The sequence below is a fragment of the Carlito syrichta genome, unplaced genomic scaffold (genome assembly GCF_000164805.1).
Source record: "Carlito syrichta isolate Samal-C Ts95f unplaced genomic scaffold, Tarsius_syrichta-2.0.1 Scaffold308837, whole genome shotgun sequence".
Classification (NCBI taxonomy): domain Eukaryota; kingdom Metazoa; phylum Chordata; class Mammalia; order Primates; family Tarsiidae; genus Carlito; species Carlito syrichta.
Genome location: NW_007252933.1, coordinates 119,907 through 138,151, shown reverse-complemented (window position 1 = coordinate 138,151; position 18,245 = coordinate 119,907). Strand labels below are relative to the sequence as shown.

Here is an 18,245-nt window from a genome sequence, read left to right as displayed (position 1 = left end):
CCTTCCAAGTAGCTGGAACTACAGGCGCGCGCCACCACGCCCGGCTGATTTTTTGATTCATTGTAGAGATGAGGTCTCGCCAAGTTGCCCAGGCGGCTCTCGAACTCACGGGTTCAGGCAATCCACTCACCTCAGCCTCCCAAAGCGCAGGATTTCAGGCTGAGCCACCGAGCCTGGCTAACAGATACAATTCAATGAAGAAACCTACATTCAAGACTAATTCTCATAATATTACCATTATAACTACTAAGGCAATATTGTAAAAAGCAATAATACTTGAAATGTATAAACTTTCCATTTGTTGCCTGCTATGTGCCTTGCTCGTGGTAAACCAGTACTCAATCTTTGCAGAATAGAACAGATTAAGATGTAGTTTACATTAAGGCCCGAAATTTTTACACAAATATCTGCCGTGAGAGCGGAAAAAGTTTGCCTGGTAAACACAGTGTGAAAGACTTAGATAATATCATATGACTCTCTATATTCTCTGACTTCAAGATTAAGGCTATAGTTTATATGATAGTGTTATGTACATATGATACTCAAGTATTTTCTATAATGAAACACATCAATTTATCTAATCACCTATATATATATACATATATATAATATATATATATTTTTTTATGACAAAGTGAAATACCAAAGATACGGGGTCTAATAAACAATGAACTTCACAGAGAAACAAACTATCAAGGAAGACTTTTTTTTTTTAACCGAAAGCCAAGATATAATAGTGACCAAAATATTTGCAGGTATATACTGAAGAAGGACTTACTCTCTCTCCAGGTTGGCTACGACACCACGTACATAATCAATATCTGTCTGGGAAAGAAAACAAAAAGTGCCCACATTCATGTGTTTATAGTCTTATTTAACTTTTAATGCTTGAAATCAAGCAAATGATAAAACATTCATCAAAACATTACATTAAAATTTTAGACCTCGAGATTTGCATTTATATACTATTCTATTATCTACTAAGTATCACTAAGTAATTACTAATACAGTAAGCATAGTTTTAAGTTTTATTATTTTTAATTTTCTATGTTTAATTCATTAGAAAAGTTGAGCACAGAAACTATTTCTACTTCTTCTGAAAAAAAAAACTATAACTAGCAAACAGTAGTAGCGACAGAGACAGCATGCTATCAAGAAAGATTTCTCCACTTAAAATAATAAAACCTACATTCAGGGCTTGCTTCTGTAGCTGCTTGATTGTATACTCTAAGGTCTATAGACTCTAAAGTAAAGTCATTTTTCTGGGTTTCACTTTCCTATTCTATTTTTTTAAAAGGTGGGAGGAAATAACCTAGAGATTATGCAATTAAAAGATAAAACTATGTAATAGAAAGTCATGTTATTACACTATATTATTATTATACTGATACTGTGAACCCAAATCAAGAGCACTTTAACCATTTAGAAATAAACATTTATCAAGCCTGTATACTTTAAAATTATGAGCAAGTGAAACTCCAATAATCCCTGTCTACTTTTTTTCTTATGTATTCATTTAGTAAATTACATGTTCACATTTCACAAACACTTACTGAGTACCTATAGTAGGCCAGGCTGGAACCACTGCTGTAAATGGAACAAGGGTAAGTATAGTAGACATTTTTAACTGAGTTCAGCCCAACCCATCAGGAGGTGATGCTCAACAGTAGAAACTGCCTTGTTCAAAGGTTCTGACTCCCAGGTGTCTAACAGAGATGAACACCTTTAACTCTTCCCTTCTAAGAAACAAAGTGAATTTGTCCCTGATGCTATGTCAAATACCATGAAATTGGACCACAGTGAGAATCTCAATTTGCCTCTTACCAGCTGGATAACTTAGGAAGAGCTAGACCTCTCTGAGCCTCGGTTTCCTAGTAAAATGAAGACAACAGAAGACACCGCCTTCTAGGATTGCTGCAGGGATTAAGAGAGTAGGGCACACGCAGTGCACAAATGCAAATAATTATTACTGGTGTTTCTCTGGGGCGTGCGCCCAGGATCCATCCTCCTCCTAACTCCACACTAAGTCAGGACTCTCAGATCCCTGCTTCTTCAAGGACCCTGGGAAGCGAAATAAACAACTAGGTAATTTATGTGGTGAACCAACAGGTTGGGCTGCAGGGACACAGCCACATTCCTGGGCCAACCAGGGCCTTCTTTACTGATTTTTTTTTTTTTTTGAGTTGGAGTCTCACTGTCACCCAGACTGGAGTGCAGTGGCCGCTCCCGGCCACCGCAGCCTCGACCTGCTGGGGTCCGGCAATCCTTCCACCTCAGCCTTCCAAGTAGCTGGAACTACAGGCGCACGCTACCACACCCGGCTAATTTTTTGATTCATTGTAGAGATGAGGTCTCGCCAAGTTGCCCAGGCGGGTCTCGAACCTGTCGGCTCAGGCAATCCACTCACCTCCCTACTGATTTTAAATACAGTGACAACTTACACTGAAATGCTTGACTGTTAAAAGACATCAGTGATATATAAAATATCTATGTTCTAAAAACTGACAAAACACCTAATAATTGAGGAAAACAAACAAAAAGAGTACATCCTTCAAACTCTTAACTGCAGAATTGAAATACAACTTAAAAATCTTTGTACTTCCACTATATAAGCCCAAACATGAGTAATTTCTTTTTAAATAAATTATCCACGTTTGACCAATATGTGTGTAATCACTCATCCATCTATAATAATGAAGAATATAAACAAGCATCATTTCTATAAACTTGAATGTGTCAAGCAGCAACCTGAAATTCACTGTGATAAGCATTTAACGATGGTAGTGTTTTGCCTACCTAAGGAAGCAGGAATGCAATGACGAGCAAGACCAGCTTTCTATCCCCAGCAAGATGTCCAAGAGGGGAACCAAGAAGAATAAGCTGATATGGACACATATTTGTTAGGTAATGTGTAATCAAACTTAGGAAACGAAGTGATACAAATATAATACTACATGGAATCCTTATGTAGCCTTTAATTAACATAGCCAATAAAAGGTTCACTTACAACTGTAACTAGTATCACTTTTATACAGGAGAGTCAATCCTTGGTGGTATCAGCTGAAGGGATTGTTCTGGGACTCCTCTTAAAGCAAATCTATAACCGGCCCGGAAACACATGGTCAAGCCAATCTTGTTCTCCACTGGGGCCTCTACTTGCCCCTACCCTACCTGGAGCAAATGCAGGCAGTTGCTGAGATCTTGGGGCTTGTTCACTCTAAGTTAAGACAGTGGTTTTTCCTGAGATCTTTTTAAAAGACATGTGGAGATTTTCATTTTTTATTTTAAAGATATGGGGTACAATTCAGGATTAGGTATCCAAGTGGTCACCAAACAGGTAAAGTTTGGGCCTCACTTTGGTCCCCACTTTGCCTGGTTTGAGATCAGGTGCCCTTACTGATGTTGTTCCCCCAACATCCCCACCCCAGCAGTATCCCGCTACTGCCAATCCCTTTCTTAGAGTATTTGGTAATTGTTCAGGGTCCACTTATGAGTGAGAACATGTGTTACTGAGTTCTTTGTTTCTGTGATAGGTCGCTGAGTATGATAGACTCTAAATCCACCCAAGTTGCTGTAAAGTCCTTATGTTTGTCCTTCTTTATGGCTGTGTAATATTCCATTGTGTATAAGTACCACATTTTTTTAATCCAGTCCAGTTTCGATGGGCAGCACAGTTGGTTCCATGTTTTTGCTATTGTGAATAATGCTGAAATAAACATGCATGCGCAGATATCTTTTTTGAAGAATAATTTGAGTTCCTCTGGGTATATTCCCAGTAGGGGAGATTGCTGTCAATGCCTAATTCTTTTAGAAATTGCCACACTGTTTTCCAAAGAGGTTGAAATAGTTTGCATTCCCACCAGCAGTATAGAAGCATTCCTTTTTCTCCACATCCTTGCCAGCATCTGTTGCTGTTTGTTTGATTGATGATTGCCATTCTTACTGGGGTTAGGTGGTATTTCAATGTGGTTTTGATTTGCATTTCTCTGATGGTGAGTGAGGCTGAGCATTTTTTCATGTGTTTGTTGGCTGCCCATATATCTTCTTCTGAGAAATGTCTATTCATGTCTTTTGTCCACTTTTTAAAGGGGGGGCTGTTTGTTTTTTTCCTTTCAATGTGTTTGAGTTCCTTGTAGATCCTAGATGTTAGACCTTTGTCAGATATACAGTTGGCAAATATTTTTTCCCAGTCTGTGGGCTGTCTCTCTGCTCTCTTGATGGTTTCTTTGGCTTTGTAGAAGCTTTTCAGTTTGATGAGGTCCCACTTGCCAGCATCTATCTTATCTATCTTGTCTATCTTATCTCTTATGGCATGGACACTTGGAATTTTGATCAGGAATTGGTTGCCAGTTTCAATTTCCATAAGGGTGCCTCCTGCATTTTTTAAGCTTCTTGTAGTTTGAAGTTTTATGCTTAGGTCTTTGATTCATTTAGAGTTGATTTTTTGTATGGTAATAGGTAGGGGTCTTGTTTCAACCTTCTGCATGTGGTCAACCAGTTTTCCCAGCACCATTTACTGAATAGGTTCTTCTCTCCCCAGTGGTTGTTGCTGGAGGATTTGCCACAGATGAGTTGATTGAGAAATTAAGGTTTTGCTTCCGGAATCTCTATCCTGTTCCATTGGTCCATATGCCTGTTCTTGTACCAATACCAGGCTGTTTTGATTATTTTTATAGGTAACATTAACGCCAATTTCTGATAATATAACTGTGAACCTAAAACTATGATATGTATATTCCAGAGGTAGGTGAATGATATGCTTGGGACAAGTAGGAAGGAAAGTAGACACATAGATCAAAAGAAGAAAGAGGGGTTTTTGTTTTTGTTTTTGTTTTTGTTTTACCTTCCTGGAGGATCAAGTCTTCTTTATGGTTAAGTAAAATTTAATATTTTTACATTACAACTAATAGATATTATTAATATGCTCTGCAACATGAAAAAACCTTGAAAACATTATGCTAAGTGAGAGGTCAGTCACAAAGGACCACAGAATATATGACTGCATTTATATGAAATATCAAGAATAGAAAAATCTATAAAAAAAGAAGGTAGACTAGCCGGGCTCGGTGGCTCAGCTTGTAATCCCACGCCTTTGGGAGGCTGAGGTGAGTGGATTGCCTGAGCCCATGGGTTCAAGACCCACCTGGGCAACTTGGTAAGCCCTCATCTCTACCATAAATCAAAAAATCAGCCGGGCATGGTAGCGCATGCCTGTAATTCTGGCTACTTGGAAGGGCTGAGGCAGAAGGATCGCTGGAGCCCAGCAGGTCAAGGCTGCAGTGACCGCAACCGGCCACTGCACTCCAGTCTGGGTGACAGAGTGAGACTCCAACTCAAAAAAAAAAAAAAAAGAAAGAAGGCAGACTAACAATTGACTAGTGCTGAGAGTAAGAGGGTTTTTTTAATTATTTATTTTAAAGATGTGGGGTATAATTCAGGGTTAGATACATAAGTGATCATTGTACAGGTGAAGTATGGACCTCCCATTGGTCCTCACTTCACCTGGTTTGGGATCAGGTACCCTTATTAATGTTATACACTCCCACCTGCCACCTCCTCTGGTAGTGACCCACTACTGCCAATCCCTTTCTTACAGTACTATGATAAATGCTCAGGGTCCATTTATGGAGTGAGAAAATGTGGTACTCAGTTCTTTGTTTCTGTGATGGATCACTGAGTGTGATAGACTACAAATCCATTCAAGCTGCTGCAAAGTTCATAATTTATTCCTTTTTGTGGCTGCATAATGTTCCATCATGTATATATGCCATATCTTTTTTTATCCAGTAGGAGGGGTATTAATAGGGAAAGACTAGGAGTTTCTTTTGGGGTGTTGAAGATGTTCTAAAATTAATTGAGGTGATAACTGTACAACTCTGACTTTAAGTGGGTGAATTGTATCATATGTGAATTACAAAAAAAAAAAAACCTAAGAGACAGAATAAAGTTAAATGTAAAAGAAAAAAAACAGGTAGAGTCAGCTCTCTGTATCTGTGGGTTCTGCATCTGTGTATTCAGCCAATCTTATATAAAAATATTTGGGAAAAAACAATAACAATACAACAATATAAAATAATACAAATAGAAAATACAGTACCACAACTATTAATACAGCATTTACATTGTATTTGATTTTATAATAAAGACATAATTTAAAGCTTATAGAGGGATGCATATAGGATATATGCAAATATTGCACTATGCTATTTTATATCAGGGACGTGAGCATCCATGGATTTTGGTGTCTATGGAAGGTCCTGGGACCAATCCCACAGATTTCAGGAGATGACTGTACTTCAGGTTTGCACACATGAAACTATGTAAGTACAAGGTCACTCAGCTTTCCTGAGAGGTATATGAGGAAAAAATAAATAAGTACAAAAGAGGACCCAGAGGAGATGTCAGCAAGGTGTCAGAACAGGAAGTCTCAAGCCCCACTCCATACTACAGCAAGTACAACTAGCAACCACCACAAACCCTGTTAATTAAAAACAAGACTCAGACACCTACATGGTTCACAGAATTAAATGAAAACAGAATAAGAAGGGTACGAATAGTCTCAGTATGACTGTGTCATCCCCTCCTGCTCCTGCAAGGCAGTACAATGCCAGATACAGAGAATTTCCCTGGGTCCATAACTTTTGTAGGGGAAAAGAGAAACAAAGGTAGTCATCCAGCTTCACTACCATTCCAAGAAGTGTAAAAGGAATCCCAATCCAGTCGAGTCTCACTTCACAGAGAATACTAGGCAGGTGGGGGGAGGGGAAGGGTAGTAATGGCACAGGTACGCTGTTGAGATCAGGTCTCACCTCACAGGGAACACTGTAGGTGATGTCACAGCTGCACTGCCCAAGATCAGGTAGACAAGGTAAGCAGAGGTCACAGTGAGCAGCACATAGATGTTGGTGGTACCTTCGTTTTCCTGTCAGAAGTAGTGCCTGACTGGAGATAACAGCCAAATGTATAGTCTACTCACAAAGCTGAGCTGGTGTCCCTCAGAAACACAATGGGAAGTTCAGCCTAACTTGAGTCCCCATACAGTTACTTCCCACAGCCAGCCTCAGAACACACCCCAAAACCTTTCCCAAGCAGGGATGCACCCATTTTGGAAAAGGGTAGGGACTAGCATTGCTTGACCCAGAAAGCCAAACAGCAGCTACATTGCATTTTAGAGAAGCTAGGGGGTTAGACCTGCTTGGCATAAAAGTCCAAACAGTCATTTAACTCAGCCCAAATCCTACCTAATTGTTTCACCCTGACAGGGAGGCAATTCTCAATCATGCCTCTGGTCCCACTCAGAGTGGCAATACCACCACCTAGCCTCAGAGCCCAGTCTGTACCCCTGTCCACCTGCAGACCCCAAACAGCAGAATTGCCTGGCCAGGAAATACATTCTGAAACCAGCCTAAACAGAAACATTCACAGTATCCAGCCAGCAGTTCCACCTGATAGCACAGCTTGGGGCTTGCTTGCTCTACGTTAAGACAGTACTTTTTCCTGAGATCTTTTCAAAAGGTACATGGCGGTTTTTTATAAATAACATTATCACCCAATTCTGAGAATATATCTGTGAACTTAAAATTGTGATATGTATATTCCAGGGGTAGGTGAACGATATGCTTGGGACAGGTAGGAAGGAAAGTGGACACACAGATAAAAGGAAGAAAGCTTTTTGGGGGGGACCTCACTAGACAGTAGAACCCAGCTGGCAGCCCAACCCATATCTAAAGTGAAAAAAAGAGACAAACCAAGATCATTATCTGATGATGAAGGGGTCAATTCACCAAGAGGATATAATAATTGTAAATACATATGCACCCAACACCAGAATGTCTAAATATATAAAACAAATGTTAAAGGACCTGAAGGAAGAGATAGAGATTTCAATACAATACTAAGAGGGGATTTAAATACTCCACTTTCAACACTAAACAGATTACCTAGACAGAAAATTAGTAAGAAAACACAACTCGAACAACACTTTAGACCAAATGGATCTACCAGATGTATGTAGACCATTCCATCCAACAGCAACAGAATACACAATCTCCTCAAGCACACACAGAACACTCTCCAGAAAGATTACATGACATAGCACAAAATAAGCCTTAGCAAATTTAATAAGACTGAAATTAAATCAAGTATCTTTTCCAATCGTATGAAACAAGAAATCAATGACAGGAGGAATTTCAGAAAATTCCTAACACATGGAACTTAAACAACAAGCTCCTAAACCCAATGGGCAAATACAGAAATAAAAAGGGAAATTTAAAGATACCTTGAGACAAATGAAAATGAAAACACAACAAACTAAGCTTAAGGAATGCAGCAAAAACAGTTCTAAGAGAGAATTTATAGTAATAAATGCCTACATTTTAAAAAAATCTCAAACAATTTATTGCTACTCCTCAAGGAACTAGAAAAAGAAGAACCAAGTCCAAAGTCAGCAGAAGGAAGGAGATAATAAAGATCAGAGCATAAATAAATGAAATAGAGACTAGAAAAACAATTAAAAAGATCAACAAAACTAAGAGTTGATTTTCTGAAAAGATAAACAAAACAGTCAAATTTTTAGTTAACTAACAAAAAAAGTTAAGAAAAATGACAATAAAATAAAATAAATTAAATTACAACTGATCCCACAGAAATACAAAGGATCATAAGAGACTTCTATGAACAATTATATGCCAACAAATTGGATAACCTAGATAAAATGGATAAATTCTTAGACATATATAACCTACCAAGACTGAATCATAAAGAAGTAGAAAATCTGAAAAACTAATAATGAGTAATAAGACTAAAGCAGTAATTAAAGTCTTCCATTAAAGAAAAGGCCAAGACAGGACCACTTCACTGCTATTCCACCAAACATTTGAAAAAGAACTAATACCAATCCTTCTCAAGCTCTTCCCCAAAAAATCAAAGAGGAAGGAATACTTCCAGTCTCTTTTTTACAAGGCCAGTACTACCCTGATTCTACAGTCACACAAGGACATTAACAAGAAAAGAAAATTACAGGTCAATATTCATAATGAACATAGGATGCAAAAACCCTCAACAAAATACTAGCAAACTAAGTTCAACTACACAGTAAAAGGATCATTCACTCTAATATCTGGAACAAGATAAGGATATACACTCTCACTACCTCTGTTCAATACAGTACTAGAAGTCCTTGACAAAACAATTAGGTAGGAGAAAGAAATAAAAAGAACTGAAATAGGAAAGGAAGACATGAACTTGTCACTGTTTGCTGATGACATGATCATATGTAAAACCCTAAAGACTCCACCAAAAAACTGTTAGAAATAATAAATACAGTAAAGTTGCAGGATACAATATCAACATACAAACATCAGTAGCATTTCTATATACTAAAAATTAACTATCTGAAAAAGAAAGCAAGAAAACATCACATTTACAACAGCTACAAAGAAAATACTTACGAACAAATCTAACCAAGGAGGTGAAAGACCTGTACTCTGAAGACTATAACATGTTGGTGAAAAGAAAATGAAGAACACACAAATAAATGGAACAATATCATTTGCTCAAGGATTGGAAGAATTAATATCATTATAAAGTCCATATACCCAAAGTTATCTACAAATTCAATGCAATCCTTTTCAAAAAGTTTAATAGCATGTTTCATAGGAATTTAGAAAAACTATCATAAAATTCATATAGAACCACAGAAAACCCTGAATTGCCAAGGTAATTATGAGCAAAGAGAACAAAGCCAGAGGCATTACACTACTTTATTCTAAAACACACTAAAAAGCTACAGTAATCTAAACAATATGGTACTGAGTGTTAAAAAATAGACACATCAACCAATGAAATAGAATATAGAGCCCAGAAATAAATCCATACTGTATGATTAATTGATTTTCAACAAAGATGCCAAAAACACTCAATGGGAAAAGAATAGCCTCTTCAATAAATGGTGCTGGGAAACCTGAATATCCACATACAGAAGAATGAAATTGGACCTTTAACTCACATGATATAAAAAAAATCAACTCAAAATGGATTAAAGACTAACGTAAGACCCAACTCTAAAACTACCATTAGAAAACACAGGGGAAAAATTACATGGCATTGGTCTGGACACTGATTTTTTTTAAAGTATGTGACCCTAAAAGCACAGGTAACAAGATCAAAAATGGAAAAATGGGATTACATAAAACTAAAAAGCTTCTACACAGCAAAGGAAACAACAATATGCAGATATAACCTATAAATTGGGAGAAAATATCTGTATGCCATACATCTTACAAGGGGTTACCATCCACAATACATAAGGAACTCAAACAACTCAACAGTAAGAAAACAAAAACCCCAATGAAAAAAGGGCAAGAGACCAGAATAGATATTTCTCAAAACAAGACATACAAAAGACCAACAGGTATGCGAAAAAATGCTCAACATCACCAATCATTAGGGAAATGCAAATTAAAACCACAATGAGTCAGCCTCACACCTATCAGAATGGTTAATTAACAAAAAGACAAAAGATAGTAAGTATTAGGAAGAATGTGGAGAACAGGGATATATATATATATATTATGATATATATACACTATATCCATATCGGATATATATGTGGATCTATAGTGTTCATATGGTTTAGCTCTGAGTATAGATTGGTAAATAAAACAGACAAGATCTCTGCCTTGTAGAACTTAAAATTAGTGACAGATGTAGTCCATAAACAAACAAAAGTTACACACATATGTGTGTGTATATATATATATATAACTGAATATTAAGTGCTATAAAAAGAGAATGCAATAATAGAGAAAAACAGAGGTGACCTATTTAAACCAAATATTCAGAGAAAGCATCTCTAAAGATTTGACATTTAAGCTTAAATCTGATACATATTTCTATTCATATGTATAAAAATAAACAGGAAACACTAAAAGAAACAGTTTAAGCTCATTAATACGTTAAATAGGAATTTGTCCTTAATAGTATGCTGATGTTATAGCAATGGTTCTCAAACATTTTAATTAAAATCCATTTAGTTCAAAATGTGTTCATAATTTAACTATTTCTGACCACCTCCATGAATACTATCCTAGTCCAAGCCTCACCTGGATTATGACAACAGTTTTCTAAGTAGTCTCCTTTCCTCTGCCCTTACCAAAGCAGACAGCAAGATCCTTTCAAAAGGTAAGTCACATTATTCTATTCAAAACCATAATGTAATTATAAGAAAATATTGAACAAATCTAAATTGAGACATTTTATAAAATAACTGACCGGTATTCATTAAAAGTATCCAAGTTAATGAAGGACAAGAAAATACTGAGGAGCTATCAAGATAGGAGAAGACTAAGGAATCAGAACCACTAAATGCAATGTGGTATTCTGTAATGGGTGCTGAAACAGAGAGATGAACTTGAGTGGAAAAATGTGAAATACAAATAAAGTCTGTAGTTCAGTTAAGAGCATTGTACCAGTGTTAATTTCCTGACTTTAATCACTATAATATGGCTTCATAAGCTGTTAACATTAGAGCAAGCTGAGTGAAGGGAACACTGCATAATTTACTTCCATGAATACCTGCTTATTGAATAAAATAATACTTACAATGAAATTTGCACTTTTGTTTTTATTTAAAAATATGACTAACAGGTAAATATGAGAGCCTGCACTGTTTCTATCATTGTTGTATTCCTCAGGAATTTTGGAACCAAAAAAAAGTTCAAAAGCATGCAAGTAACTAAATCCTGGCTGAAAGCACATAACTGTCTAACTAGAAAAGACTAGATCACTTATATAGAGTTCAGGCAGGAACACAGCATTGGCACTATTTTCTACTTTCCTTTCTGGAAATCATATACAATTGTCAATGAAAACCAGATGCAAAAACTGCAAACTTTATTTTAAAATACTAATAACCCAATTCTCAGACTCAAAAGGGATGCAGTTTGGTTCCAGAGGTAACATGTTAACCAGAGGTAACATGAAGAATTGAAGACTAGCTGTATTTGCAGGAATCAGCCTGACTCTGTGGCAGAAGAGTCATTGTTAAAAAAAAAGTCATTGTTAAAAACAACAACAAAAACTAGTCTGGAACACTAGTCTTCTTGTCCTTCTCTAAACCAGAAGCCTCTGGAAAAATCCATCTTCTTCAATGATGATGCATAAAAAAGAAACCAGCACAGCAACTACACATAATAGTAAGAAAAAAAGAGGGAAATTCAGCAAAATCTATGAACAAAAGCTATATGTATATGTGTGTATACACGAGGGAGAACCCCAACGAAACAGATTTGTAAAAAATTGCGTATTTATTTTTACAAGTTTAAACTTCAGTCACCTTCAAAGTACTCTCTGATGCAATACACCTGTCAAGATGCTTTTTCCACTGCTCAAAACAGTATTTGATCTGTCAGTTTTGATGCCTTTTAGTGTTTCTGTCATTTTTTGTTTCACCCCTTCCACATCAGCAAAACATTTTCCTTTGAGGATTTTTTTCATCCAGGAGACAAAAAAAAAGTTGTGTGGGGTGACATCAGGTGAAGAGGAAGGGTGAGACTTGGGATTCATGCCATTTTTGGCTTTAAAAAAACACACAAAAAGCCTGCTGAACACTCAGCACGGTGTGGGCAGGTATGTTTGTAAGTCACCCATCATAAAGTGGGCAAACATGTTGAAGAGATCTCCAAAAAACTTCACTGAAGTTTAGCACAGCCTCTCACAACACTAGCTGGTACACTGATGTCAACGGGTTCCTAGAACACTTACCTAACAGGGAAAGCCAAGAGGCCAGCCCTCCAAAAAGATAATTCCATTTTTTAGGGGGTTCACCCTCATAAAAATGTATAGGCAAACAAACATTTCTCCAACAATTTAAAAGGAAAGACAAAAAAATTCCCAACTGAAGCAATTTCCACAAGAAAGCAAAATTCATATTAATTCTTATATACATATAGATATATATTTTTAAGAATGAATGAAAATAAAGCAATTTAGCATTTGGGTCAAGATATTTGAAAAGTAAAAACATTGAAATAAAAAAGGGAAAAATGAATAACATTAAAAGCAGAATTAATGAATTAGAAAACAAAAAAAGAAATAATAAGCCCAAAGATGGTTTTTGGAATAATAAAAACAGATTCACTAACTAACCAGTAAAAAAGGAGGGGAGGGGACATAAATACACTCACATGCACAAATAAATCAGGGAGAAATGACCACAAAATTGCAAGAGTCTACTTTGCTTGGCTCTGGATAAAGCAATGCTTTTAAAACTTACATAATTTTCTAGGAAAATATTGTATCAAAACTGAAAGGAAAAATAAATAGATCTTTTTGTTCTAATATAAAATGTTAACATTATACCATATACATAGAAATGGGGCCATTAAATATCTCTGAATGGTACAACTATTAACAGTTGTCACCTGTGGAGAGAGAAATCGGGAGGTTGAGGCACAGTACTGGAAGAGAGACTTTTCAATGTATACAACACACATACAGAATTTTTAAACCATGTGATATTATCTACCAAAAAATTAATTTAAATAAATAGGAATAATGTTTCCCAATATAAATAAAATATACAACAGAAAATAAAAATAAAAACCAAATATGCCACAGCAATTTGATCAATTCTCTCTGGTTATTCAGCTTCTGTATTCATTTATAAATTTACCTGCTTTACAAAATTCTGCCCATAGGCTGGCTAATTAACTAGCCCTAACTTAAATCAAAGAATGTAAAGAAAATATAGTAAAAGCTTCAGGCATTCATTCTATAAAATACAAATGAGAATGTACACAACAGAAAACAAGAAAACAGTAAAAAGCAAAACTGTTTTCACACTGTATACTAAATACTCCATGAAGCTGGGAACTCTCTAAACTCAGTTTTTCAGAAACTAACTGTAGGCACTCCTCCAACATGATGAATTTCATTATAAAATGAAATGACTATTTCATTATAGAATCTTAACTTGAATCATACAGTTTAGGAAATTTAAAAAGTTAACAAGCCCATTGGAATGCTTCTAGGTAATTGCAGATACAATGTGAATAAGTAGAATGATAGAAAAGGTATCTAAAGCCCTCTTGCCAAAATCTCAGCAATCTTTATGGTTATCACTAACTTTGCTTGGTTATTATGTTTTAGGCAATATTCTGCCTAAAACACACCTCAAAAACTCATTTCTTCTCTCTCTAACCACTTGGAATAACATTAAGCCATCCACCCTTGCATCTATATTGACTATCTCTTCCGCTTGGTGGCAATTATATAGAATTCTGGCATTTTTTGGAGCAAGATACCCCCTGTATCAGTCAGGATCTTAGTTGCAAACAAAAGACACTGACTGTGGCAAAACAGTCAGAAAAATGATTTACTGAAAGACAAGTGGGTAGAATTGATAGAACCCCCAGTTAGGCCAAGGAACGAGGCTAGGAAGGTGCAGAAGTAAGGTTGGACCACAGCCAAAAATCACAGAACACTCCCAACACCACAGCTTATAAAAGCCTCGCCCTGGATGCCTGTGGCCAGTGACACTGTGGCCAGTGACACTGACTAAACAGTCATCATCTACCCTCAGAATAACTGTCCACAATCCCAGCAAGTTTTTTGTTATTGACATACAGAAATATACATTGATTCTATATCCAGCCACCTTGCTAAATTTCCCTGTTATTTCTAATAATTTTTCTGTTCATTCTTTTTTTTTTTTTTGAGTTGGAGTTTCACTCTGTCGCCCAGACTGGAATGCAGTGGCCGCTCCCGGCCACCGCAGCCTCGAACTGCTGGGCTCCAGCGATCCTTCCGCCTCAGCCTTCCAAGTAGCCAGAATTACAGGCATGCGCTACCACGCCCGGCTGATTTTTTGATTTATTGTAGAGATGAGGTCTCGCTGCCCAGGTGGGTCTCAAACCCGCGGGCTCAAGCAATCCACTCACCTCAGCCTCCCAAAGGCGCGGGATTACAGGCTGAGCCACCGAGCCCGGCTATTCTTTTTAAATTTTCCATGCCATCTAAAATAATTAAGCTTCACATAAAATCCAGGGCAAGCCCAGGTCACATATCTGAACAAGTAAAATGAATACCTGGCATTTTTGGTTTTCATAGTAAGAAAAAGGCACTTCATCCCACTAGGATTTGTTAGGTGGGGACTTCCCCAGATATAAAAATGGGGCAGGATAAACATTTTTTTGCTAGAATTCTGAGTACTTCTAGGAAATATTTTGCCAGAAATGACCATGAATAAGAATTATAGAAATAAAATAAATAATAATATATAATGACACCATAAAACACATAAAAGTAATATGAAGCACACAGACAATAAAAGAACATTAGAATACAAAGATTATAATTAAACTCTAAGTAAAAATAAACACAAAAATGATACATTCTTGAATCTAAACACCACACTTGGGCTGGGTGCAATGTGGCTCATGCCTGTAATCCCAGCACTTTGGTAAGGATTGCTTGAGGCCAGAAGTTCAAGACCAATCTGGTCAACACAAGACCTCGTCTGTAGGTAGACAGGTAGGTAGATAGGTAGGTAGGTAGGTAGGTAGATAGATAGATAGATAGATAGATAGATAGATAGATAGATAGACAGACAGACAGACAGACAGACAGACGATATAAACACTTATAACTAAATTACTCTGCCTTTCCCAAAGTATTTCTCTTTTAGGTTTCTCTCTGTCCATTTACAGCATAGTGATAGGCCTGCACTGTAGTCATTCTCCTCCCTGTTCATGATATAGACAACTGATCCTTCAGGACAGCTAATATTTATTTCTCTTAATCTCTTCTGAAATTCCAGAATGGAGCCAGTGAACTTTCAAATAATGTATCAAAATTCAATTGTTCAAAATTTTGCATGTTCTATAAATGTGTCAGCACATATGCCCAGTGGATTGCTATAGGTGAAATGGTCAGAGAGGGACAAAGAACAAAATATAGCTAAAAATTACTTTTCTGTCTCTCCTTTCCTTCCAGAGGAGTATCTTATGGTTCATCTCTTTCAAGAAAAAGAGAATACAAAGAACAGAAAGTCGCACAGGGAAGAAAAAAATTATAAGCCTGATTACCTATGTGTATTCTTCTCTGGCTCTTTTTCATCCTTAATTTTCTCCTCAGTGTTAAAATTAACCAAAGACAATTCATGCCTTTATAAAAATTCCTAACTTACTTAACAATGTTTGCCAAGGATGTACTTATTTTTTCCTATTTAATTTCACATGGGAAGTGGGAACTGGGACTTCAAGGATGAATAAGAAAAGGAAAGGAAGAAGCAATCAATACTTCAGACAATTGAATAACATCAGCAGAACTGAGAACGCACAGGTCTATATCATGAATGGGGAGAAGAATGACTACAGTGCAGGCCTATCACTACACTGTAAATGGATAGAGAGAAACCTAAAAGAGAAATACTTTGGGAAAGGCAGCGTAATTTAGTTATAAACAGAGTAAGAGTTTGCCATAAAAGCTTCAAATAATGTTATCAAATAGGCAGACGGAAATATGAGCTCAGGAAGAGGTAGAGTCTAGAATTAAGAACCAACCCACATGTAGATCATGGTCAAAGCCACAGAATATGCACTGTCACTAGTGTTGAATAAGCCCCAGCATACCAGAACACTTAGGTAAAAACTACTAGTCAAGGTAGAATCAAATATGGTGATTAATAATTTTAAACTGCCTAAAGGGAATTCAATGGACTCTTTAATTTTCAGTTCAGAACAGACTTTCTTATTGAGGTTCTATGTAGATACATTCACAAATACTGTATCCCAAGAGAGAATTCTTTTTGGGGGGGGCTGTGGCTTCCTATTTTTGTTTATTTCAAGAGAAGATTCTTCAGAGATGAGAGTACCGCGGACACTTGTGCCACTTTTCAGTTTACTACACCTCTCCATGTGTGATCTCAATGCACCTCCCTGCAACAGTACTGAGCTCAAAAGAGTGCATAGCATTATTCTCACTAAAGAGATGAAGAAACTGAGGTTCAAGCAAGAGAAAGCAGCCTGTTCAAGTGGCAGAAAGTGGTAGGATCCATCCCTGAACACAGGTCCTCTGACTCCAAAGCCAGCGTTACTGCATCTTAGAGAACAGATACATGGCTATGGCAAGAGGGCCTTGCATTCACAGTACACTTATCTATCTGTAAACGTAATACTATTTTTCAAGTGTATGAGGACAGTTTTTTCTTTTACAGTTTAAGGGTTCCTTTCCTATTAAAAAATCAATATAGGCTCGTTGTAAGTAAATTATAATTTTACAAAACTGTATACAATAGAGCGTAACATGTGCCCAGAATTCCAACTCTCAAGATATCTGCAACTTATAGTTTAAATTATATTTCACAAGATGATTTTCCTTTTATATTTTATATAATGTACATGTAGGAGCTATATAAATATGTTTATGTGCCTGAATATATTTCTATACTTGCAAATGTGTCTACAGGATCAGTTTTTAGAAGCAGAATGTTATGTCACAGTTTATACTTTAAATTTTAATAGCTATTGCCAAGATGCTTCCAAAGAGGTTGTACCCATTTCTACTGGCATAGAATAAGTGATGACAAATTTGATTACTTAAAGTATAAAACTTCTACAAAAGACCAAAAAAACCAAAATATTTATGCCTTCATATATGAAAATTTCTGATAAACCAAAAATTACAACTAAAAAGTGAGCCAAAGTTATAAAAATGGTAAAATAAATAAATAAATAAAAATAAACCAACATTTAATCCCATTTAGTTAAAAAAATTAAACAAAGGTACTTCTTTTACCCATCAAATTAGCAAAATAAAATTAGATAAATATCATCTATGGGAACAGAGAAACAAGCTCTCTCACAGAATGTTGGAAGAGGACTAAACAGACTCATCTTCTGCAGGGTCTTTTGATCATTTATGAATATTTTAATGTATAAGAAATCTGACTCAGCAATTCCACAGTTAGGAATTAATACCAAGTCAGTATTACAAGTACACAATAATTTATTTAGAGAAATGCTCTCAGATGTTAAAATGAACTAATGATAATTCATGCCTTTATAAAAATCTGTGATTTATTTGAAAATGTTTGCAAAAGATATATTTTATTGCTAATAACAGCAAAAACACCTAAATGTCTATCAAACAGAAATTAATTATGTTAAAACCAGGCATTGGAATAGTTTTAGCCATAAAAATGATACCTTTATATTTATTCTTTTTGCATGAAAAAATGTTCATTA

The 18,245-nt window shown here is 36.2% G+C and overlaps 1 protein-coding gene across 1 annotated transcript in view; it reads right to left on the bottom strand.

Annotated features, from left to right (window-relative positions):
• MGAT4A (mannosyl (alpha-1,3-)-glycoprotein beta-1,4-N-acetylglucosaminyltransferase, isozyme A) overlaps positions 1-18,245 on the bottom strand; it is a 126,127-nt gene that overhangs the window by 46,601 nt on the left and 61,281 nt on the right. The window contains exon 5 of the mRNA XM_008066048.2: positions 779-825. Coding sequence (XP_008064239.1) covers positions 779-825 — 47 coding nt within the window. The remainder of the gene's footprint in view (positions 1-778; positions 826-18,245) is intronic.